A 25,780-nucleotide genomic window follows, 5' to 3' on the forward strand; every position below is an offset into this window, starting at 1 on the left:
CTCTCTCAGTCTGGATAGAGGGATCTTGTACAGGAGATGAAGCTTTTCAATCAACCTCAAACTAGGCTGTCCCTCAATGATGATTCATGCCACCTTCTTTGTTCTTAGTGGTTCCCAGTGGTTGACAGTGTGCTAAAACCCATTTTGATATAGGTGGTATGGGTGTTTTCTTGATTGCCAAATATGTAGGAACCACTCAGCTAGTTCTAAATTGCTTTCAGAGGGAACTGTTCCAAGTGTAGCGGTAGACTCAGTGTGTCCACGAGAGAAGGGGAGTCCAGGAGGTTCCTATGTTGCCGTCTTGGCCTGGAACCCTGAAAGTTGAAGCCGACCTACCTGATGTTGTGTGCCTTTTTTTTTTTTTTTTTCATTTAATGTGATAGTCTTTTGATGGGTTCCCTCAATCTGGAAATCTGTATCTTTGTGTTCTGAGAAATTTTCTTGAATTAATTTCAAGGCTGATTCTGACTCTTTGTGTTCTCTGTTTTCTCTTTCCAGAACTACTATTGTTCAGATGTTGGATCTGTCCTCTGTCTCCTCGTTTCACTATTCCCCCATCTCATTGATTTTTATTATTACTCAGAAAATTTCCTCAAGTTTTTCTGCAGTTTTTCTGTTGAGTTGCTCATTTCTGTTACCACATTTTGAATTTATAAATATTCTGGTTTTAGTCTCTAAATGTTTCTTTTTTCTTTTTTTCTTTTTTTTTGGTGGAATCCCATGCTTCTGCATGTAATATCTTCTTTTATTTCTCTGAGGATACCAATGACAATTTCTTTAGAAGTTGTATTTATCCTGCATAGATTATTTTCTTTAAGTGGTTGTTTTCTCTTTGTTTTGACCTCTGTCTTTCCTGTTGGAGGGGTTCTTCAACTATCTAGCGATTTCTGGATTTCCATTAGTATTTAAGAGTCACTTGAAAGCATGTAGAGGGGACTTGTCAGCTGTGTGCTTCAGTGTAGAAAGTGCTTGCTGTGCCGCCTTGATAGGGAATCCCCAGATGTCAGTGTCCTTAAATCCCCACAGATATTTTTTTCAAATCCCTACCTAAAAGGCATAAGGCATAACCTTGTAAGGTTCTGGGAACTATGTGAGAGTAAAAGGTTTGGAGTCTTAACATTCATATGTAAATTTTTTTTTTTTTAAGATTTAGTTATTCATTTTAGAGAGAGAGAGCATGCACATGAGTTGGGGGAGGGGCAGAGGGAGAGAGAGAATGTCAAGCAGACGCCACGCTGAGCATGGAGACCAACATGGGGCCAGCCCCATCCCACAACTTCGAGACCATGACCTGAGCCAAAATCAAAAGTCAGACGCCCAACCGACTGAGCCACACAGGTGCTCCCATGTGTAAGTTTTTGATTGAACCTCATGTTTCAACATGATGCCTTCAGTTGTGCCTTACCTTTCCTAGTTCAGAGATACTCTGTTTTATCTTCTCTACAAATAAAAACTCCAATCTTTTGCCCAGGGTAAGAGTGAAGCAGAATCCCAGTTACATGGTATAAAATAGGCAACCTGGGAGTCTAACTGCTCCCTGAAGAGACTTGAACCAAACCCCGTGATTTTAGGTTCATCTTTACTGTCACTTCCAGACATAGCTGGTGCCACCAAATCACTGGCCTTTTGGAGGTTGTGTCATGTAAATCGATTACTTCTGGATTTTCCTCACTGCTGGTTAAAGATTGACAGATGTCTCAAGGGAGCTAAGTTGGTTACTACCATTCAAAATATATTTTGAGCTCTAATTGCCTCCTCTCCTTTTCTTCTGTCTTAGAATAGAAGGTTCATGCTCTTTAAAAAATGAATTATGAATTTGAGTATAGTTTTAGGAAACAATGAATTTCAATGTAAATGTTTCGCTTGCCATCTGTAATCAAACCAAACCCGGGTGATTAAACTTCTCTTCCATTCTCAGAGCCCCTAACATCCTTTCAATCAAGTCTTCTGATTAACTCACACTGAGTCAATTATGATTGCTTGCAACCAAAGAATTATGTTACAATAGGTAATCAACAAATATTAGTGTTGATTCTTATACTATGCTTCATAATAAACACGGTGATTCCAGAACTACTAGGATGGTAGTCATGTTGGGGGCAAAAAGATAATTTGCTACAATGTGTCTGATATTATAATAGCAGTGTTCCCTGCTGAGGCATGTTATAATTGTTCTGTGTTGGTTATGGCTTGGCCAACTAGACCAAAAAAAAAAATTTGTTGTTATTGGCCAAGATAAGGTCCTTTTGGGAAAAAAGTTAATAATCTCAGTGGTTTCATGCCACATATCAGTCCTCATAATAATAGCAACTATAATAAAAATATCAGCTCACACTTACTATGTGCCAGGCACAGTTCTTGAGGGTGTTAAATATATTAGCTAATTTAAATTTTCACACTATTGTTGTGAGTTGGTAATATTCTTATTCCCATTTTACAGATGAATAAATTTAGGCAAATAAAAGTAATTTCCCCAGGTTACAAAATGGTAAGTGGTAGAAGCAAGAAGCAAGATCTGAACATATTTGGACTGTTTTAGAGTCTGCAGTCTTGTTTGTTTGTTTGTTTGTTTGTTTGTTTGTTTGTTTGTTTTAGAGAGTGAGCAAGCATGAGCAGGAGAGAGGAGGAGCAGAGGAAGAGAGAGAGAGAATCTTAAGCAGGCTCCCCGCTCAGTGCAATGTGGGGCTTGATCTCACGACCCTGAGATCATGACCTGAGCTGAAACCAAGAGTCAGACACTTAACTGACCAAGCCACCCAGGCACCCTAAGTCTGTGGTCTTAACAAGCACACCATACTGTTTATATATATCTCAAATTAATTTCTATCTCCATTAAATGCTTCCTAGCACTGTGGCTATTAAGTTTCTTAAAGGCCCTGCTCTGTGTGTACGTGCATGTGTGTGTGTGTGTGTGTGTGTGTGTGTGTGTATGTGTGTGTGTGTATTCCTCATCCTAACAAAGTAAAACGGCCTCTCTGAAGGCTTAAGAAGAAGGGTTACAGAACTAGTCATTTTTAAATAGATTTTATTTATTTATTTGAGAGAGAGTGAGCGCTCCAGTGGGGAGAGGGGCAGAGGGAGAGAACCCCAAGCGGATCTGCACTGAGTGCAGAGCCCAACTGAGGGCTCAATCCCATGACCCTGAGATCATGACTGGAGTCAAAATCAAGAGCTGCTCAACCGACTGAGCCACACAGGTGCCCCAGAACTAGTCATTCTTAAGCCAGATAGCTATCTATTCGTTGTCTCCAGCACGTCTTCCAACCCTCTTTCCTGTGAAAAAACAAATCTCTATGGTTCAGATGCTGGGGACCCCTGTTGCCCATGGATGAGAATGTGATTTAACTTGGGCTAATCAGAGTATCTTATCTTTCTGGCCATAACAATTGTTCAGGGAGGAGCACATGAGCCGCGTAGGGCGATCACAATACACCCCAGGATTTTTAGGACAGTTATTAAGTACCATGCTTTTGCTTTCTCTGATAACAGCTTCACCGAAATATAATTTACATATCAATTCATCCGTTTAAAGTGCATGATTCGATGTTTTTTAGTCTATCACAGAGTTGCGCAACATCATCACAATCTAATTTTAGAACATTTTCAGCACCTCAAAAAGCAATTCTGGACATGTTAGCAGTCAGTCCCTCTTCTCCCCAACCCTATTAGCCCTAGGCAAGCACTAATTTACTTTCTATCTCTATAAATAGATTTGCCTATTCAGGACATTTCATATAAATGGAATCATATCATATGGTGATATTTTTGAATGGCTCCTTTCACTTAACACGTTTTCAAAGCACACCCATACTGTAGCATGTATCAGTACTTCTTTTCTATTTACTGCCACGTACTATTCCATTTCATGAACATACTTCATTTTATTTATCCAGTCACCAGTGGTTGGATGTTTGGGTTATATCCATCTTTTAGCTCTTAAGTATAATGCTGCTAGGAGTATTTGTGTACATATGTTTTTATTTCTCTCCATTATCTAGAAGTGGGGTTGGTGAGTCATATGGTAACTCTGTGTTTAATCTTTTGGGAGAAATGGCAGACTATTTTCCAAAGCAGCTGCACCAGTTTACATTCTCACCAGCAGTGCACAAGGGTTCCAGTTTGTCCACATCCTTGCCAACATGTGTTGTAATGTCTTTTTTGATTGCAGCCATCCTCGTGGTGTGAAGTGGCATCTCAATGTGGTTTTGATTCCATTCCCCTGACGACTAATGATGTTGAACATCTTTTCATATGTATATTTCCCCTTTTTATATCTTCTTTGGAGACGTGTCTATTCAGATCCTTTGACCATTTTTTAATTGGGCTATTTATCTTTTTATTATTGAGTTGTAAGAGTTATTTATATAGTCTAGATACAAGTCCCTTAACAGAAATGTGATATGCAAATATTTTCTTCCATTCTATGGATGTCTGTATACTTTCTTGATGAGACTATATGAAGCACAAAGGTTTCTAATTTTGATGTACTCCAAATTATCCAGGTTTTTTTTTTTTTTGGTTGCTTATGTTTTTAGTATCGTATCTAAAAAAAAAAAAAACCAAAACACTCTCTAATCGAAGATCGTAAAGATTACTCTTATGTTTTCTTCTAAGACTTTTACATTTTTAGCTTTTATTTTTAGGTCTTTGATCCATTTCAATTGATTTTTGCATATGGTAGGAGGTAGGGAATCAACTTCATTCTTTCAAAAGTGGATATACAGTTTTCCTGGGACCCTTTGTTGAAAAGATTACTCTTTCCCCATTGAATTACTCTGTAACTGTGAGGGTTTATTTCTGGACTCAATTCTCTTCCGTTGGCCTATGTGTCTATCCTTATGCCACTACTGCATTGAGTTGGTTACTGTACCTTTGTAGTAAATTCTGAAATCAGGAAGTTAGAGTCTTCCAACCTTGTTCACCTTTCCCAAGATTGTTTTGGATATTCTGGGTCCCTTGAATATTTTTTCCTTTCTTTTTAATAAAGATTATTTTTTAAGAGCAGTTTCAGGTACACAACACAATTAAGAGGAGGTACAGTGATTTCCCCTGAAGCCCCGTCTCTACATATGCATAGTTCCCCCTATTATCAACATCACTCACCAGAATGGTATATTTCCTACCAAGGATGAACCTACATTAACACATCATAATCACCCAAAGTCCATACTCTACGTTAGGGTTCACTTTTGGTGTTGTACATTCTATGGGTTTGGACAAATGTATAGTTGCATATATTCATCGTTGTAATATCAGATAGAGTACTATCACTGCCCTAAAAATCCTCGGTGGACTGCCTATTCATCCGCTCCCCCTGGCTGTCCCTCAACCAGGCAACATTTTTATTTCTCCATAGCTTTGCCTTTTCCAAAATGTCATATAATTGGAATCATACAGTGTGTAGCTTTCTCAGGTTGGATTCTTTTACTTAGTAATATGCATTTCAGTTTCCTCCATGACTTTTCATGACTTAATAGCTCAATCTTTTTCAGCACTGAATAACACCCCATTATCTGGATGTGCTACAGTTTATTTAGCCATTCACCTGCCATGGGATATCTTGGCCCCTTCCAACTTTTCATAATTATGAATAAAACTGCTATAAATATTCAAGCACAGGTTATTGTGTGGACATAGGTTTTCAGCTACTTTGGGTAAATACCAAGAAGTGCAACTGCTGGGTCCCACGGTAAGGGTATGTTTCATTTTGTAAGAAACCACCAAACTATTTTCCAAAGTGGTCGTACCATTTTGCATTCCCACCAGCAATGCTTGAGAGTTCCTGCTGGTTCACGCCCTCAGCAGCATTTGGTGTTGTATTACAGATTTTGGCCATTCTAATGTGTATATAGTGGTATCTCATTATTGTTTTAATTTGCATTTATCTGATGATATGTGATATAGAGCATCTTTTCATATGCTAAATTGCCATCTGTATAATTCCTTGATTAGGAATTGGTCCTAATCAAACATTGGTCCATTTTAAAATCAGGTTGCTTGTTTCCTATTGTTGAATTTTAAGAGTTCTTTGTATAGTTTAGAAACAGTTCTTTACCATAAATGTCTTTTGCAAATATTTTCTTCGTCTATGGCTTGTCTTCCCCTTCTCTTGAGATTGTCTTTCAGAGAGCAGAAGTTTTAAAATTTAACAAAGTCCAGTTTATCAATTATTTCTTTCATGGATCATATCTTTGGTGTTATATCTTAAAAACCACCACCCTACCCTAGGTGATCTAGGTCTTCTCCTGTGTTACCTTCCAGGAGTTTCATAGTTTTGCATTTTATATTTCAGTATCTGATCCATTTTGAGTTAATTTTTGTGAAGTGTGTAAGATCTGCATCTGTATTTATTATTTTGTGTATGGATGTCCAGTTGTTCTGGCACAACTTGTTGAAGAGACTATCTTTATTCCACTCTGTTGCTCCGTTGTCAAAGATCAGTTGACTATATTCATGGGGGTCTATTTATTCTATTTAGGCTCTCTATTCTGTTCCATTGACTGTCTATTCTTTTGCCTATACCCCACTCTTTTGATCACTATAGCTTTACAGTAAGTCTTGAAGTTGGGTAGCATCAATCCCTCAACTTTGTTCTTCTCCTTCAATATTGGATTGGCTACTCTGAGTCTTTTTCCTGTCCGTATGAACTTTAAAATCAGTTTGTTGTCATCTATAAGATAACCTGGTGGGATTTTGATTGGGACTGAGTTGAACCTACAAATCAATTTGGGAAGGAGTGGTATCTTGACAATATTGAGTATTCCTATCCTATTAAGGTCCTAAAGCTTACTTTTTTTTTTTAAGATTTTATTTATTTATTCATTCGACAGAGATAGAGACAGCCAGTGAGAGAGGGAACACAGCAGGGGGAGTGGGAGAGGAAGAAGCAGGCTCATAGCGGAGGAGCCTGATGTGGGGCTCAATCCCATAACGCCGGGATCATGCCCTGAGCCGAAGACAGACGCTTAACCGCTGTGCCACCCGGGCGCCCCAACCTAAAGCTTACTTTTAAAGATCCATTAAGTATATTAGCTGTAGGGTTTTTTGTAGATAGTTTTTATCAAGTTGATAAAGTTCCCTTTAATTCCTAGTTTACTGACAATTTTTTATCATGAATAAATGTTGAATATTGTTAAATGTTTTTTTCTGCATCTATTGATAAGATCACATGATTTTCTTCTTTTAGCCTGATGATGTGATGGGCTACATCAATTGACTTTTTAATGCTGAACCAGCCTTGCATACCTGGGATAAATCCCACTTGGTCATGGTATATAATTCTTTGTATGTTTTTTAAAATTTGATTTGCTAATATTTTGTTGAGGATTTTTGCATCTATGTTAATAAGAGCTATTAGTCTGTAGTGTTCTTAATGTCTGTCTGACTTTGCATTAGAGGAATGGTGGCCTCACAGAATGAGTTAGGAAGTATTCCCTCTTCTTCTATCCTCTTAAAGAGATTGTAGAGAATTGATACAACTTCATCCTTAAATGTTTGACAGAATTCACCAACCTCTCTGGCCCTGGTGCTTTTTGTTTGTAAGGTTATTAATTATTGATTCAATTTTTCAAATTTCTTTTTCTTAAGTTTTATTTATTTCAGAGACAGAGATAGAATGCTTGCACATGGGGGGAGAGGCAGAGGGAGTGACTCTTCAAGCAGACTCCCTACTGAGTGCAGAGCCCAGTGCAGGCCCAATCCTAGAACACATGAGATCATGACCTGAGATGAAACCAAGAGTTAGACACTCAACCGAATGGGCCACCCAGGCACCCCTGATTCCGTTTCTTTAATAGACATAAACCTGTTCAGAGCATCTATTTTTTCTTGTGTGACTTTTGACAGTTTGTATCTTTCAAGGAACTGATCCATTTCATTTAACTTATCAAATTTGTGGTCATGGAGATGTTAATAGTTTTTATTATTATACTTTTAATGCCCATCAAAAGGAATCTGTAGTAATGATGTCCCCTCTTTCATTTCTAATATTAGTAATTTGTGTCCTCTCTTTTTTATTTAGTTAGCCTGACGAGAAGCTTACTGATATTACAGTCTCTTGGATTTCCATATGAATTTTAGGATGAGCTTGGCACTTTCTGCAACGAAGCCAACTCGGATTTTGCTAAAGACTATATTGAATATGCAGACAATGTTGAGGACTAATGCCATCTTAACACTATTAAGTCTTTCAATCTATGAACATGAGCCTTCTTTCCTTTTATTTAACTCTTCTTTAATTTCTTTAAACAACTCAATTTTCAGAGTACAAGTTTTACACACATTTTGTTAAATTTATTAAGTATTTCATTATTTTTGTTATTATAAATGGAATTGTTTTCAAAATTTTAGTTCTGGGTTGCTCATTACAAGTGTTTAGAAATACAATTGTTTTTGTGTCTTGGTCTTGTATCTTGCAACCTTACTAAATTTGATTAGTTATCATTTTTAGAGTGGATTCCCTAGGATTTTCTATATATGATATGATGCCATTTGAAGATAGAGATAGTTTTACTTCTTTCTTTCAAATCAGAGTTCATTCTATTCCATTTTCTTGCCTGAATGCCCTGACTAGAACTTCCAATACAATGATGAACAGAAATTTTGAAAGCATATAACTATTTTTCTGATCTTAGAGGTAAAGTATTCAGTCTTTTACCATTAATTTAAGTACAATGTGAGGTTTTTGTAGATGCCCTTCATCAGGTTGAGAACATTCTCTTTTATTCCTAGGGTTGAATGTTTTTATCATGAAAGTGTATTATATTTTGCCAAATTTGTTTCTGAGATGTTCATAACATATTTAATCTGTTTATATATCACATTACATTAATTGATTTTAACATGTTAAACCCTTTGGGTTCCTGGGAAAAATTCCAGTTGGTAATGGTGTAAGATCCTTTTTTGAGTTGCTGGATTCTATATAGTAGTATTTGTTGAGGATTTTTCCATCTACATTCACGAGTAATTGCTCTGTAGTTTTCTTTCCTTGTTTTTTGTTTTTTTTTTTTTAAGATTTTATTTATTTAATTGACAGAGAGACAGCCAGGGAGAGAGGGAACACAAGCAGGGGGAGTGGAAAAGGAAGAAGCAGGCTCTCAGTGGAGGAGCCTGACGTGGGGCTCGATCCCAGAACGCCGGGATCACGCCCTGAGCCGAAGGCAGACGCTTAACGACTGCGCCACCCAGGCACCCCTGTAGTTTTCTTTTCTTGTGATGTCACTGTATGGTTTTGGTAACAGGTTAATATGCAGCCTAATATAAATAATTGGGAAGTATTCACTTCTTTTCTGTTTTTTTAATTAATTTTTAAGAGAGGTAGAGAGAGGCAGGGGGAGGGGCAGAAGGAGAGGGAAAGAGAGAATCTTAAGCAGGTTTCATGTGTAATGCAGAGCTTGACACAGGGCCTGATCTCATGACCCTGAGATCATGATCTGAGCTGAAATTAAGAGTCAGATGCTTAATGAATAAGCCACCCAGGCACCTGTTTTTTTTGGTGTTTTTTTTTTTAAGAGATGAGCAAGAACTGGTATTAATTCTTTAAATGTTTGGTAAAACTCACCAATGAAACCATCTAGTCCTGAGCTTTTCTTCATGGGTTTAAAAAAAATTACTAATTCGAAGTTGTCCATTTCATCTAATTATCATTCAGTTATTTATAGTATTGCTTTACAATTCTTTTTATATCACTAATGTTGGTATTCATCTCCCCTCTTTCATTCCTGACTCTAGTAATTTGAGTCTTCTGTCTTTTTCTCTCTTGCCCAGAACTCTGAGATCATGACCTGAGCTGAAGGCAGATGCTTAACTGACTGAGCCACCCAGGTGTCTCTGTCAATTTTGTTGATATTTTCAAATAATCAACTTTCAAGTCTGTGATTATCCTCCATTCTTTTTCTCTTCTCTACCTCATTATTTTTTACTCTCATCTTTACTATCTCCTTCCTTGTTCTTGCTTGGATTTAGTTTGTTCTTTTTAAGGTGACTCAGGCAGAAAGTTAAGTTACTGATTTAGAATCTTTCCTCATTCGTGAGGTAGCAGTTTACAACTATAAATTTCAGTCTAAGTACTGCCTTACCTGCTCTCATAAGTTTTGGTATACATATTTTCATTTTCATTTATCTCAAAGTATTTTCTTGGCTTTATTTGTTTGTTTTTAGGTAGGTCCACGCCCAGCATGGAGTCCAACATGGGGCTTGAACTCATGACCCTGAGATCAAGACTTGAGCTGAAATCAAGAGTCAGACACTCAACCAACTGAGCCATCCCGGCACTCCATAGCCCAAAATATTTTCTAATGTCTTCTGTAATTTCTTCTTTGACCCACTGGTTATTTGGGAGGGTGTTGTTTAATTTCCACGTTATCTGTGAGCTGCCCAAATTTCTTTCTGTTTTGACTTCTAATTTCATTCCACTGTGCTCAGAGAACATACTTTGCATGACTTCAATCCTTTTAAGTTCACTGAGGCTTGTTTCATGTCCTAACATATGGTCTATCCCAGGAATATTCCATATGCACTCAGAAGAATGTGTGCTCCACTGGTGTTGGGTGGAGCGTTCTATAGATGTCTACTGGTCCAGTTGGTGTAAAGCGTTGTTCAAGTTTATTTCCTTGTTGATGATCTAACTATTATTTAACCCATTATTGAATGTGGGGCATTAAAGTAACCCATTATTACTGGTGGACTGCCTATTTCTCCCTCCAATTCTGTCAGTTTGGGCTTCATGTATTTGGGGGCTCTGTTGTGAGGTGCAATATATATTTATAATTGTTATATCTTCTTTGTGGATTAACATTTTTAGCATTTAATGTGCCTGTTTTTCTCTAATAATTTTTTCATTCTGTTTTGTCTGATATTAGCATAGGCACTCCAGCTTTCTTGTGGTCTCTTTGACGTCTTTTCCCATCTTTTTGCTTCCAGCCTATTTGTATCTTTGGAACCTAAGGTATGTCTCCTGTAGACGGCACATATTTGGATGATACGTTTTTTTAATCAACTATTTCTGGCAATTTCTGCCTTTGGATTGGATTGTTTTATCCGTTCTCATTCAATGTTATTGATGTAGTTAAATTTATGTCTGTCATTTTCCTTTCTGTTTTCAATGTGTCTCGTGTCTTTTTTGTTCTTCCGCTCTTCCTTTACTGCCTTTTTTTTTTTTTTTTGCATTCAGTGGGTATTTTCTAACATAGGTTTTAATTTAGTGATTTGTTTTCACCATATTTTTTCTCAGCGGTTGCTCCTGAGCTTACCATGTATGTCTTATCAAAATACACTTCAGAATTATACTAACTTAATTCTAATGAGATATACAAATGTTAATCCTATATAGCTCTATTTCTTGTCTCCATTTTTGATGTCATTGTACATATTACATCTATACATGTTACAAACCCCAAAATATATTGCTATAATTGCTACTTCATGTAATTTTATGTGTTTTAAAGAAGCTGAGGGAGGAAGGAGAGCAAGGTTATATTTAGGGAGTTTGTTATATTAACCTTCTTCTACCATTTCTGATTTTCTTTATTTGTTCCTGTGGATTTGAGTGACTATCTGATATCATTGTTTTATCTCACACAACTTTCCTCCACTCCAACCTCCTTTGTGCTATTATTGTTAAATATATTACATTTCTATATTACAGTCCCAACAATACAGTTATATACATATTGTCTCATACATTGTTTTTAAAATCAATTAAGAGAGTAAAGGATAAGAAACATTCATCATAGGGGTGCCTGGCTGGCTCAGTCTGTAGGGCATGCAACTCTTGATCTCCAGGTTGTGAGTTCAAGCCCCACACTGGGTGTAGAGGTTACTAAAAAATAAAATCTGAAGGGGTTCCCAGGTAGCTCAGTCAGTTGATTGTCTGACTTTTGATTTTGGCTCAGGTCGTGATTTCGGGGTCATGAAATCAAGCCCCGTGTCAGGCTCCGTGCTCAGCGCCGAGTCTTCTTGAGATTCTCTCTGTTCCTTTCTCTCTGCCCCTCCCCCGCTTGTGCTCGCTAAATAAATAATAAATAAACAAAATCTTAAAAAATCAAATAAAAAAAGGAAATATTCATTATAATATTTTCTATATAATTGCCTTTACTCATGCTCTTTTTTAAAAATGTGATCTGGAGTCATTTGCTTTCAGCCTAGAGAACTTCCTTAGTATTGCTTGTAAGGCAGTTCTGCTAGCAACAAACTATCTCAGTTTTCTTTACCTGGGAATGACTTGATTTCACCTTTTCCCCCCCTACAAAAAGCTTTATTGTTTCCATTTCATCCATGTCTTGGAAGAGGGCTCCAGGGTGGTTGAAAAGCTGCCTAGTGGCTGCAGGAAGAGGCTCAGGCACAAGCCTGGCACCAGGGGGAGGCCAGAGGGGCCCCTCAAATGTTGCTGGGCTTCAGAGCGCTCTTAGTCATGCCTGAGGGTGAGCCTTTCGAAGAGATACTTGCCCAGCTCAGCCTGGGGACCAGCCACTCCACGGAGGTTAGACAGCTGGTGGTCCGTCTTCTTGATGAGTTTTACCTCCTCCAACAGGAAGTGGTTCTCCAGGAAGTCACAGAGATGGGGGTCTGCCTGCAGAACCCAGGGCATGCAGATCCAAAAGGGCCTGGTTCGGGTTCTTCTCTAGAACCAGGGGGGCTTCCTTGGCCTCTGGGGTTTTACCCCATTCATTTTGGGATGGCTTCTGCATGTCCTGGAAGAGGGCACAGTGACCACACTGGTTTTGCATCTTCCAGAGATCCTCAGTGCCCTCATTTCTTCTTAGCCAACTTATGGAAGAAGGGGCCCACGCCCTCCAGAGCCATGTCTTCACAGTGGAAATAGAGGCCCAGAGAGAGGTAGGTGTAGGAGGCCATGCATGCTGACCAGGCAGTTGACAGCAGCCTCCACCTCTGTGAAATAATTCTGATGAATCTGGGAACTCCTGGTTGGTTGGTAATAAGGAGTGAAGCTCAAAATAGGGTATTGGCTGGTCCCGGAGGAAAAGGGCAGCAGAGAAGATGGCTCTGAAGGTTGTGACAGGAAAAAAGGTTGGAGGGTGGTCAGAGGGTGAAGGGGTGACCCTGGGTCTGTTCCATCCGAACACTGTTGAAGGAAGAGACAGCTCTGCAGGATTGCTGGGTGTACTGCCTAGTCTACCTTCATTTTTAAAGATAGTTTTGCTAGGGGGCGCCTGGGCATCTCAGTCCATTAAGCGGCTGCCTTCAGGTCAGGTCATAATTCCGGGGTCCTGGGATGGAGACCTGCATCGGGCTCTCTGCTCAGCGGGGAGCCTGCTTCTCCCTCTGCCTCTGCCTCCTGCTTTGCCTACTTATGCTCTCTCTCTGTCAGATAAATAAATAAAATCTTAAACAAAAATAAAAATAAAATAGTTTTGCTAGATAAGAGATTTTGGGTAGACAGTTTCCCCCCACCTTTTGGCACTTCAAATATGTCATCCCATGGCCTTCTGCCCTCTGTAGTAACTAAAGAGAAATTTGCAGCTAATCTTCATGGAGTGCCCTTGTATGTAACAAGTTGTTTTTCTCTTGCTGCTTTTAAAACTTTATCTCTGTCTTTCAGGATTTTTTATTATGATTATCTGCATGTGGATCTCTTTGAGTTTATCTTAGAGTTCTTTGAACTTTGATATGTACATTGTTTTTCATCAGATTTGCAAGTTTTCAACCATTATTTCTTCAAATAGCTTTTTCCATTCCTCTCTCTCTCCCCTTTGCTTCTGGTGCTCCCATCACACTTGATGTGTTGCACATTTCTCTCAGTCTCTGCTCAATTTTATTATTTTCCCCTATTCCTTGGATTGAGTGAGGTTTATTGATTTATCTTCAAATTTACCAATTCTTTCTACTTTAATTTCAAATCTGCTGTGAGCTCCTTTAATGACTTTTCATTTCAATCATTGTACCTTTTAACTCCAGAATTTCCACTTAGCTCTTTCAATGAAAATTATGAAAATAATTTTCATCTCCTTATTGATATTCTTCATTTCATGAAACACTGTCATCATATCTTACTTTACTTCTTTTTTTAAACTTAAATTCAATTACCCAACACACAGTACATCATTAGTTTCAGATGTACTGTTCAATAATTCATCAGTTGCATAACACCCAGTGCTCATAACATCATGTGCCCTCCTTAATTACTTTACTTCTTTAAGCATGGTTTTCTTTTGTTGCTTGAATGTATTTATAATGGCTGCTTTTTCTATTGTGTGTGTGTGTGTGCGTATGCATGGTAGATTGCTTTTAATTACTGACAGCTGGGGAGGGCTGGGAGCCTGTGAGGTTTTGGTGCCCCTACCCTCCTGGTCAGACCCTCTGGGACCAGGCCAGTGTCCACACATGCTGAGCCCACACCAGCAGACCCCCAGGGCTGTACTGGGTCCCCCAGGGATGAGACCCCAGCAAGTGAGCAGGGCGAGGCCTGGCCCTTGAAAGGGTGAATTCTTTTTCTATTAAATCTGACATCTGGGTCCTATCACAGGCATTTTCTATTGCTTGCATTTTTTCCTGTGAATGAGTCACACTTTCCTGTTTCTTTGAATGCCTCATATTTTTTTGATGAAAAAAATTTGGGTAATATATTTAGCATGTTAATAAATGACAGCATGATGATGTATTTTAGGATATGTTAGATAATAGATTTTAGCAACTCCAACCTACAGGGCTTATTGATGCTGTTTGCTCATTTATTTGTTTAGCATCTTGCCTGGACTATTTTAGTGAAGTCCATTTCACCCACTGCATGCAGCCTATGATGTCGTTCCTCAGTGGGTGCAGCCTTGGGCATGCACGCAGTCACCCTGAAATGACAGTGGTTTTATCTTTGACCGACTCTTCCTCTAATCTTTCTGTTAAACTGTCTGTTGCTGTTGGTATTACACCCAGCTATTAGCCTCTACTAATTGCGAGCTGATTGCTCTATTGTTTTTGAGGCGCAAATTGCTCCTCCATCTGGTACAATTAAATTTAGGCTCATATGAAGGATCAGTTTTTAAGGCCAGTCTTTGAACATTGTTCTGCCACCAAGAGGGCACTTTTTATCTCTTTCCCTGGTTCTCTCTTATAAATTAACCAGCCAATATTTTAATTTGTGGGTCTTGTGAAGCTACCAGCTCCCTCTCAATTACGGAAGCCTCAGAACATTGGCTACATTTGCCTGGAATTTAAACTCTATGATACAGAGATGAGAACTGCTGATGACCTGTCCCTCCTAAGACAATACCATATCTCTCCACTGGGAGCTGGAGAGAAAAGGATCCCTATATTCTTGACTGAACTGTCTAGAGTTGACTTTCCATCATGCTAAGTTGGAAGGGGAGATGGAGGGAGTAGGTTGTGGTTCAAATGTCATAGATTCTCCCTCTTTCTTACCAAGTTTTAGTGTATCAGGGAAAAAAACTCAGCATGTCTGACTCCATGTGGCTTCTACTACGCTTGCTGCTATAACCTACAGCTTAGAAACTTCTCCTTTAGCCCTGCATGTACGTAGTCATGTTAACCATCAAAGAAATTTTGCTTACAGCTAAGATTTGCAAGAACTGCTTTCTACCCAAACCTACCTCATCCAAGGAGATAAGGAAGCACATACAGAAATGACTATGCTATGCTTAACATTTATAGGAATGACACAACCAGATTCCTGTACACAAAGATCAACCGACCAAGGACAAACAAGTTTTATGACCTTTCTCAGATATCTACAGACATCACTGACCTTCTGACTCCAGCCCTCCTTACTTCCACCCCCCCCCCCCCGCCCTTTGCTAACATAAAAGAAGCTCGAGTTTCATGCCAAGGAGAGATGATTGTTTAGGACAATAGTCTGTATCTCCTTGGTTTGCTGGCTTTCCAGGTAAAGTCACTTTCCTTACCCCAACATCTTGCCTCTAGACTTGTGGGCCTGTCATGCAGTGAGCAAAACAAGCTTGGACTTGGTTACATTAGATTTTCTTGAATAATCTGTTTCCTCATTTGCTTAGGCCCTAACTTGGCATAATGCCCAAAGATTCTAGATAATTGCTTTAAAAATAATTTTCACCAGGGTTGCTTGCGTGGCTTACTTGGTTAAGTGTTCAACTCTTGATTTCAGTTCAGGTCATGATCTCAGGATCATATCGAGCCCCGTGTCAGGCTCATGCTCAGTGTGGAGTCTGCTTGAGAGTCTTTGCCCTCCCTCTCCTTCCCCCTCTGTTCCTCCCCCCACTCATGCCCTCTCTCTCTCTAAAATAAATAAATAAATAAATAAATAAATAAATAAATAAATAAATAAATAAAATTAGTTTTCACCAGTTATGCTTGCCTTGCTGGAGAGCATTTCCACAGAGCTCTTCTGCCACCATTTTGGAAGTAGTCACCCTTCCTGCTCATTTTTCCACTAAACTAAGCTTCTAGAATTTAGATCTCAGGCTGTTTCAAGCAATCATTATGTTCCTAGAGTGAGCTTTGCAAGGAATTGAGGGAGAGACACAAAGAGCCTGGGTGACATCATGGGAGCCCCTGGATCAGCCCTATGCTTGGGATCATCTGAACTTCAGGGTCGGTTAAGCCAAAACATTTCCTTCTTTCCTTAGCGAGTTGGAGTTGCGTTTTTTACATGTAACTAAGCGTTGTGACTAATATCCTGAATGTCAAACCTTTAATAGTGTGTGAGTAAATGATAAGGATTGTGGAAAGCTTGTTCAACAAAATTGGTATTTAGGGTCATTTTTATGTGACCCTTTGATAGCTCATCTTGTCCCAATAATTTATGGTCTCTTGATGCTTAATGAAATATAGAGACATTACTTATCGTGTTTCTAATACATGTTCCTCTTAATAAAGATTTTTAATATGTTCCTATACATCTGTCAATATTTGTTGACATCCAAAGGGTTGGTGCCAAGGAAGACTCAATGTTGACTGCTAATGCTGAGTTATAATATTAATAATAGTACAGAGGCCTGACCGTAATTATAAAAAGTTCTTATAAGTCATGTAACCTCTCTTTTCCATTAGCCTGCAGCTGACTCATTAGATATCTCTGGTAAGCACATAGTTTCCCAAATATTGGAACTAGTTACAAACCTCTTAAACTCTAAGTGGAAAATGGAAAGATTACATATTGTTACTTTTTTTTTAAAGATTTATTTTATGTATTTGAGGTAAGGGGAGGGTGGGAGGGGCAGAGAGAGAGGGAGAGATAATCCCACACTGAGTGCAGAGCCCGATGTGGGGCTCGATCTCATGACCCTGAGATCACCACCTGAGCTGAAACCAAGAGCTAGCACTTAACCAACTGCGCCACGCAGGCACCCTTACATATTGTTATTCTTGATGTGATGTAGAAAATCTAGGTAATCTAAGATTTTTATTTATTTGGCATGATATTCCTTTGAAATATTAAAGGATGGGTCGAGTTTGTTAGAAATATAGAAATATCCAGAGAATTCAGGAAGAATTTATAGGTCAAGGCTGTAAGCAATTTTATCCTACTTCTCATGACAATATTCTTCCCTAACTCCTTCCTCTGAGATAGATGCTTATGGCAAGTGTTGGGAGCAGGAAAGACATCAGACATTATTATAATCTTGGAATTTATCAAAACTTGGTTTAAAAAGGCCTTTCTCCCTGGGTGAGACTTACATAGCACCTTAACCTAATGTATATTTCCGTACTGGGTGCTGCTTGCCAATAATCTGAAGATTCTGCAATTCATTGATTTCTGTCATGTTTGGAATATCTCTAGGATCCCCAGAAAACCACAATTAGTGGTTTTTGGACTCAAGGAGGCAGAGTGTGTAACAAAAATGCATAGATTCATCAAAAAAATCTCACTAATTCCCATTAAATGGGAGAGAGGTGATGTGAATTCATGACACTCAATTACTTTTACAATAGTGAAAGCTTTATGGCTGTTACTAAAGAAAGAGGGAAAAGTACTCTACGATAAATTTTAATGACCAGATCTGATTTATTTGTAATTGGCAGATTGTTTTAAATACGTTAAGCTTCTGAGTTACCTGAGAGCAATATGCATCCTAGAGAGCTTGTAAACCATCTGCAGTTTACTTTGCACTAATAATGGTCCTGCTCTTTGGACCATTATTCACAGAAATAGAAAATTAAATGTCTACTGGTTTCTAGGACTTCATAAATCATGAACTGGTAGGATCTGAGTTCCACTAATTGTACTTGAGAATCTAATAAGCTTGAGTTGCAGACTTGCACTCTGATCTTATTCTGATAGTAAAATCTTATGTGAGAAGGGTTTTTTTTTTTTTTTTTTTTTCCTACAGGCTTGGGGTAGATGATACCCCCTCAGAATATGGGTGAGATTGTGGTTCTCAAATGATTGACCAACCACTTGCTAGAATGTTTGCATTTTGGGATCTCCGTCTTCACTCTGCTGCCTCAGCAGTACATTTGATTTGGTTTTACAGGGATGCATTTCAAGGAAAATATCACCTAGTCTTTATTTCAAATTACTCTGAGGATCAATACATTCTACTGATGCCTAAAAATGCTATGTTTATAATCTGCTGTTATGATATACGACTTGGAGAAGGTAAATGTCCTGTCAACCACAATCTCTCTTTATTATTTTTAAGGAGGGCTAGTTTCCATTATCAAAAGCAGATAAGGAATGCCAGCACTCATTTGTCATTCAAAATGGAACACTTACTTCGCTGGGAATGAATGAAAACCATCATTGGTAGGTTTGTTTTTTTAATAGTGGCGATAAAGTCACAACTCAAGGTCAGGGAGAATTCAAATGTGCTTCCACTGGGTTGCTTATATCTTTTGCATTGGTTGGAAAGACAATTTTCCAATAGTAACTTTGGTTTTTTAATACATTTTCCCCCCTAAAACAAAGACAAGAAGAAGAAACCTGACATTTTTTCTCATCTTCTGAAACGGTAATTGGTTTTTATATCACCCACCTACAGATTTCAGTTCCAGTTTGAGGTAGTCTTTCCTCACCCATACTTTTATGCAATGACTCCCATCTCACATGACGGTCTGTGGTATGTGACAAACAGGTCATTTAACGAGTGAGTAAGCGTGTGCAGATAGGCACCAAGAGTACAGCCAGGCCTCGGTCTTCTCACAGGTTCTGGGTAGGAAATGCTAAAAGGGCCGCTTGCCATTTAGGGTTTGAAACCAACAGATGGTAAGACTTCTCTATATGGCCATCTCCCAGGCACCTCAAAATCAAGATATGACCCAAATTAAAGTCATCTCATCCCATGAAAACTGGTCATCCTTCTGTCTTAACCATCTCTCCAAAGACCACCAACCATCGAGTAGGATGAACCATAACAAGTGCTTTTTCTCGTAGCTCATAAATAGCGGAATGTTGGCAATTTCAAACAGACCAGCCTTACTAGTTGCTCAGGTCAGAGACCTGGGTGAAAGCCTTCTCGCCTCACTCCCCTTCAACTCTTACAACAAGCCACTCATGAGGACTGGTAAATTCTCTTTCTCAGGCAGGTTCGAAATCCATCTTTAAGGCACTCCACATAGCCCAAATCATCAGTAATTGGCCTAGCGATTCCACTGTCCACACTGCAATAAACTAGGGTGTCCTCTTTAAAACACAAGCCAGATCATCCCACATGCATGCTAAAAATCAGTGAATGGCTTCTCAATGCCCTTAACACAAAGACCAGACAATCCAACCCCTGCTGACCTCTTTAATCCCATGTCACCCTATTTTCTGGTTACTCTACCTTCTTTTATTTTCTCAAGCATGCTACTTTCCAATTCAAAGCCTTTGAACATATTGTTCCATCTGCTTGGTACCCTTTTCTCTCTCATTACCAACCAGGCCCTTATCACTCAGTGATCCCTGTTCATGCCTCAGCATAAATGCCATGTCCCCAGAGAACTTTCTATGACCTCTCACTAACCAGTGTGGAACCCCAAGTTACATATATCCATGAGACTTCAACACAGATCATACAACCAATTACCTGTTCAATGCTAGGCTCAAACTCCAAGGGAGCAAGGCCGTGGCTGACTTGTTTGCCGCCATATTACTATCACTAACCCAGGGCCAAGAATCTAATGGGCACTGGGTAAATGTTTGCTGAAGGTACGAATCATTCACAAATGTCAAGATTGCAACTGACAAGTCAAAGCTGCCATCTTTGCTCCATGATATTCCAGTTTGGGTATATCTTCAGGCATTTTTCTATTTAGGATTTTAAAAAAGGTAACAGAAATATTTAATTTAAAAATATAAGACTGAGAGGCTGAACCAGAACTCTGGACCTTTTATGAATTACTACCTAGCATGGCTATATCTGGCAATAGTTATTGTGATAAGAGAAGTAATAATAATCAAAGCTAACATTTATTGAGGGCCAACTATGTGCCAAACCTCTGGAGGAACATGAAGCCTAGTGAAGGTGGGGGATTTACTGAGGTTCACACAGCTAGTAAAGGGGGACCCAAAGTCACAAAGACCCATAATCCAAGACATGCTTTGGATGCTCTCAGTCCCTCAATCTTTGGGAGAGACAACTTCTTGAACACAAGAACCCACTACACTGAGAAGACTAAGAGAATCAACTACAGAATCCAAGAGAAACACATTTTAAGCTCTGAGTAAAATGTCTTTAAACACACACCAGTTAATTTCACCAGGTTTCCAAGAACAATTCTCTCCTGAGCAGCATCTATTAAAAGCTCATGTTCCTACCGGAAGAAAGAGTCTCTGAGCAGCACAGGGTTTGAATAATTTCTTCCATTCCTGAGGGTTTCCAACCGAAAATGTGATGGGGTAGATTCTGTGCTCAAACTTCTTTGTATATGAGTCAGGCCACTGTCGTAACTGAAAAGCAAGGAAGACAAGGGAAGGGTGATTAGGCCCCAGAGATACAGAAAACACCTGAAGCTTCTGGATGTTCAAGTAGAAATTATTCAGGCAACTTACATAGAAAGTCTAACTTCACCACCATGATTAATGCTCAGTGAATGAAAGACTATGGCTAAAATTTTTAAAAATAACATGCAGAGTTGTCAAGGACGTTAGAAGACTGGCACATAAACACCACAAGGTGAGTATAAATTTGAATAAACTTTCAAGAGGGCAATTTGGAAATTGGGAACAACCAACACCAAAGATAAAGGCACAAGACCCTCAACCCAGTCTCATTTGTAATAATAATAATAAAAAAAAACCCTTGAGAACAAACTAAATGCCCAATAATTAGGAACTGGGAAAATTAATTATGATAGAACTATGCAATAGACTATTGGGACAGTGAAAATAAAGTAGATCTATATGTGCTGACAAAAAAATGTTTATTATAAATAACATTTTATTATAAAATTTATATAATTTTAAATAAATAAATGTATTATAAAATTTATTATAAAATTTTTAATTAAAAATAAAAAGCAAAATGCAAAACAATCTTATAACATGTTTCTGTGTTAAAGGGAAAATGTATGCATATATATTTTACATGGAGAGAAAATTCTGGACAGATAGACACTAAACTGTTAAAAGTGGACACCTGAGGTGATGGTAGTGGTTTCATTTTCTAAGTTTACGTTTCTGTGTTCTTTAGAACTTTTCCAGTGAGTATATTATTTTCTTGGCATGTGTTACTATCATAACAAAATTATTCAATCAATGGGCTTTATATTTTAGAGTAGTTTTATGTTCACAGGAAAATTGAGCAGAAAGTACAGAGTTCCCATCTACCCACCCCCCCCTCCTCCCCCACCTCCACACTTTCCCGTTACCTGCATCTTGCATTAGTGTGGTATGTTTGTTACAGCTGATGAACCAGTTTCAATACGTTAGTAAATAAAGTCCATAGCTTACCCTAAGGTTCACTCTTTGTATTGTACATTCTATGGTCTTTGACGGATGCATAATGTCAGGTATCCACCATTACAGAATACTTTTGGCACCCCAAAAATCTCCTCTGTTCCACCTTATTCACCCCTTCCTCCTTCCCTCCCACTGAATTCCTACAACCACTAATTATTTTACTGTCTCTTAGTTTTGCATTTTCCAGAATGGGGTAGAGTAGGAATCATACAATGTATAGCCCGTTCAGATTGGCTTCTTACACACAGCAATATGCACTTAAGGTTCCTCCATGTCTTTTGGTGGATGGGTACCTTCTTTATTTTTTATCACCGAATAATAGTCCATTGTGTGGATACACAATGGTTCATTTATATGTTTCCCCATAGAAGGGTATCTTGGTTGCTTTCTGTTTGGGGTGATTACAAATAAAGCTGATATAAACATTCATGTGCAGGACTTTGTGCAGACAATTGTTGAGTTCATCTAGGTAAATACCAAAGAGCGCGACTGCTGGACTGTATGGCCAGTCTACACTTAGCTTTCTAAGAAAGTGTCAAACTGCTCTCCGCAGTGACTGTACCGTCTTGCATTCCCACCAGCAATGAGTGAGATTTTCTGTTGCTGCACATCCTTGGCAGTATTTTGTGTCGTCAGTGTTGTGGATTTTAGCCATTCTAGTAGGTGTGTGGTGGTATCTCATTGTTTTCCTCTGCAGTTCCCCGGTGACGTATGATGTGGAGCCTCCTTTCGAGTGCTTATCTGCCATCTGAGAATCTTCTTAAGTTTTTGAGTTAATGCTTCCCCACTGACACAACAGTTCTACGTCTAAGAAAAAATTCCCAAAGTCCATTCGTATTTATGACAAGGTTGTTTATCATAATGTTGTCTGTAACAGAACAGAGTTGGAAACAACCTAAATAGCATGGTTAAATACGCTGCAGGGTATGTCTACATAACGGAATATCATGCAGCTCCTGGTGACAACATCGTACAGTGAGGGTCTGCAAACAGTTGCTAGGACAAGGACCAAATCCAGCCTGCTACGGAAAGCACACAAGCCAAGAATGATTACACACTTTAAAGTAGCTGGAAAAAGTAAAAACAAGAGTAATAGTTTGCGACATGTGGAAGTCACGTGAGCTTTGAATTGGAGTGTCCATAAATCAAAGTCTTACTGGAACACTGTCACACCTAATTGTTTACATATTGCTATGGCTGCTTTTACACTGGATGTCAGAGTTGAGTAGCTACAAGACCACACGGCCTGCAAAGCCTACAAAAGCTATTGTCTGGTCTTTTACCGAAAAAATTGGACAACCCCAGTTTTGAAGAAATTCAGTAATACAAGACTCAGTGATAAAAAAGGGAATACAGCAGATGATCCCATTTCTGATGTTGATATGAAAGAAAAGGAATATAAGTAAATATACCAAAATTGCTCTCCCTGACCATGAATGTGGTTGATTTTTTTTATTTATAATTTTATGACTTTTTTTTTACAATGTACATATATTACTTATATGTTTGAAATGTTTGAAGAAACATATCACTGATCATGCTTTAAATTTGCAACTTTGAGATGGATATATGAGAGACAAATCTCAGAAGGAGAAAGAGGAAGAGTGATAAAGTATTTGATAAGTGATTTCTGGGGGCCGCTGACCGATCAGAACCCACGCCAGGCACAAATAGCCTGCACAAGTGCACTGACTCTTCAGAACCGACACTGGCCATAAACAGTGTGACAACACTGACTCATCATAATGGACACCAGGGACAGATACTCAGTCCATGTCTTGCCACAACAGCCTCAAATTAGCCGTGGAAGGAGAATGGGAAGGTTCCATGGTCTGCTGTTTTCCTTGACTGTTTGATCTTCCAGAAGGGTTATCTACCTTTGCCAATCTGTGTCTTTTAACTGGAATGTTCGGTCCATTTACATTTGTTTCAATGCATGTATCTGAATAGTATACCGGCTCCAGCAACTGAAGTTCCTGTTGACACCTCTTCCTGTGGCTGGCAGACACACACACACACACACACACACACACACACACACACACGGAGGATGTTGCTATCCCACTGGCCCACCCATCACCAGAATGGATTGGTGGCTATCCCCCCTTCTGTGTCCCAATTTTTCCCGATAGATGCGCCAAACCTAAAACACATGTTTGATTCCCGAGCTGCCAGGAGAGGCTAGGAAATCAACCAGCTGGCATTTTCAGCTTCTATATTGAGAGATGACAAAAATAAATGAAACTCCAAAATATTAAGTATCTACATTATACTTGGTAAATAGCACCACACATATTGTACTTACACGGCTTAAAAATTAAAAAAAAAAAATTCTACTTAAATAGAGTAAAATTCGCCCATAAAGCAGCTTCCAGAGGAATCATGAGGTCAACTGGCACTTTGTTTTGTTTTTACCCTGAGATACACGGCCCTGAGCTTCGCGGGCAGTTATCACAAGAAACTGGATATTCCCGCAATGCCTCAGTGTTGGAAGTGAGACCCTTGCGAAGGGTGGTAGACCCTGCCTCTCCATTCCAGCATCTCCTGGGGTGACACACGAACCAGCAGCTGCTGCCCTACTACTTTAGGGCTAACAAGGTACGGGAGATGGTCCAAAGAAGCTTTGTGGAATGAAAGAGTAAACAGATCGTCTGATTCAGCCTCGCAAGTATGCTCTGCAATAACAGAGCACGGAGCATTTGCCCCTCGTACTGATGGAATAACTGGGACTGAGGAAAGTGGTGTGACTTCCATAAGAGACAAGGTTTTATATCAACACTGGCACCATAATCCCTGCATGGAAAAGAAAGGGACGAGGCCAGATGTCCTGCCTGTCTTTGAACACCCTATTACAATTTCCTTTGTTAGTTGAGCTCCGTTGGTCTAACAAAGACCTGAGGAAAGCAGCCATCAGAGCTAATTACCCCCAAACTTAGTGGTATAAAGTGACCATCTATTATGCTCACAGATTCCATGGGTCAGGAATTCGGACAAGGCACAGAAGGGGCGGCTTACACTGCTGCATGATGTCTGCGGTCTCAGCTAGAAGCTCTGAAGCCTGGGGGCTGGAATCAGCTGAACGCTAGTCCATTCACATGTCCTCCAGCTACAGGCCGGGGACCTCAGCTCTTCTCTGAGTGGGTCTCTCCACACGATCTCCGCATATGGGCTAGTTTGGGCTTCCTCACCCCATGCTGGCCAGGTTCCTGGGGCAGGCATCCCAAGAGAGCCAGGCAGAAGCTATACTCTTTCTATGCCCTGGCCTCAAATGTCACGTGATCACTACATGTAGCACACTCTATTTTGTATGTACGGCTAGATGACGTATATAGATGCGTGTGTATTAGCTATATTACCTTTTAACAAATTATCCCCAAAACTTAGTGGCTCAAAACCGCTAAAATGCATTCTCTCATGTAGTATCTTAGGGTCGACGATCTGCAAGCTGGGGTGTTCTGGCTCAGGGCCTCTCACGAGGGTGTAGTCCAACTACTGGCTGGGCTGCAGTCATCTGAAGGCTTGGTGGGGTGGAAGGTTCTGTCTCCAAGCTCACTCACGCGAGTGGCACAAGAAGCCCCGATTCCTCACCACGTAGGCCTCTCCAAGGGCTGCTCTGACATGAAAGTGGCTAACCCCACAGCAGGGGAGCCAGGAGAGAAGGTGAGTGCAGACGAGACAGGAAGCACAGTGCCTTTTTAAACCGAATCTCAGAACTGACATAGCCTCGTGTCTTCCCTATGCTGCTGGTCACACAGGCCAACCCTTGGGACAGCGAAGGAGGGAAGCACACTAGGGTGCGAATAACAGAACGTGGGGCCACTGGGAGCTTCTTTGGAAGATACGATCTGCCCCATATACATAGTTATACACACACATCTTCCTTCCTCTTACCTTCTTTAAGTTCAAGTCTCTTTGTTCGGCTCCAGCCTCATGTCCCAGCCTCTAGCTCCCAGT

At 39.5% G+C, this 25,780-nt stretch overlaps 1 protein-coding gene across 1 annotated transcript in view; it reads right to left on the reverse strand.

Moving 5' to 3' along the window:
- The window catches only part of GXYLT2 (glucoside xylosyltransferase 2), an 88,947-nt gene that overhangs the window by 38,673 nt on the left and 24,494 nt on the right, over positions 1–25,780 (reverse strand). Inside the window, exon 3 of the mRNA XM_045808099.2 lies at positions 20,684–20,815. Within this exon, the coding sequence (XP_045664055.1) occupies positions 20,684–20,815 (132 nt within the window). The remainder of the gene's footprint in view (positions 1–20,683; positions 20,816–25,780) is intronic.

Source organism: Ursus americanus, chromosome 14, assembly GCF_024610735.1.
Source record: "Ursus americanus isolate L20-20 chromosome 14, mUrsAme1.1.p, whole genome shotgun sequence".
NCBI lineage: Eukaryota > Metazoa > Chordata > Mammalia > Carnivora > Ursidae > Ursus > Ursus americanus.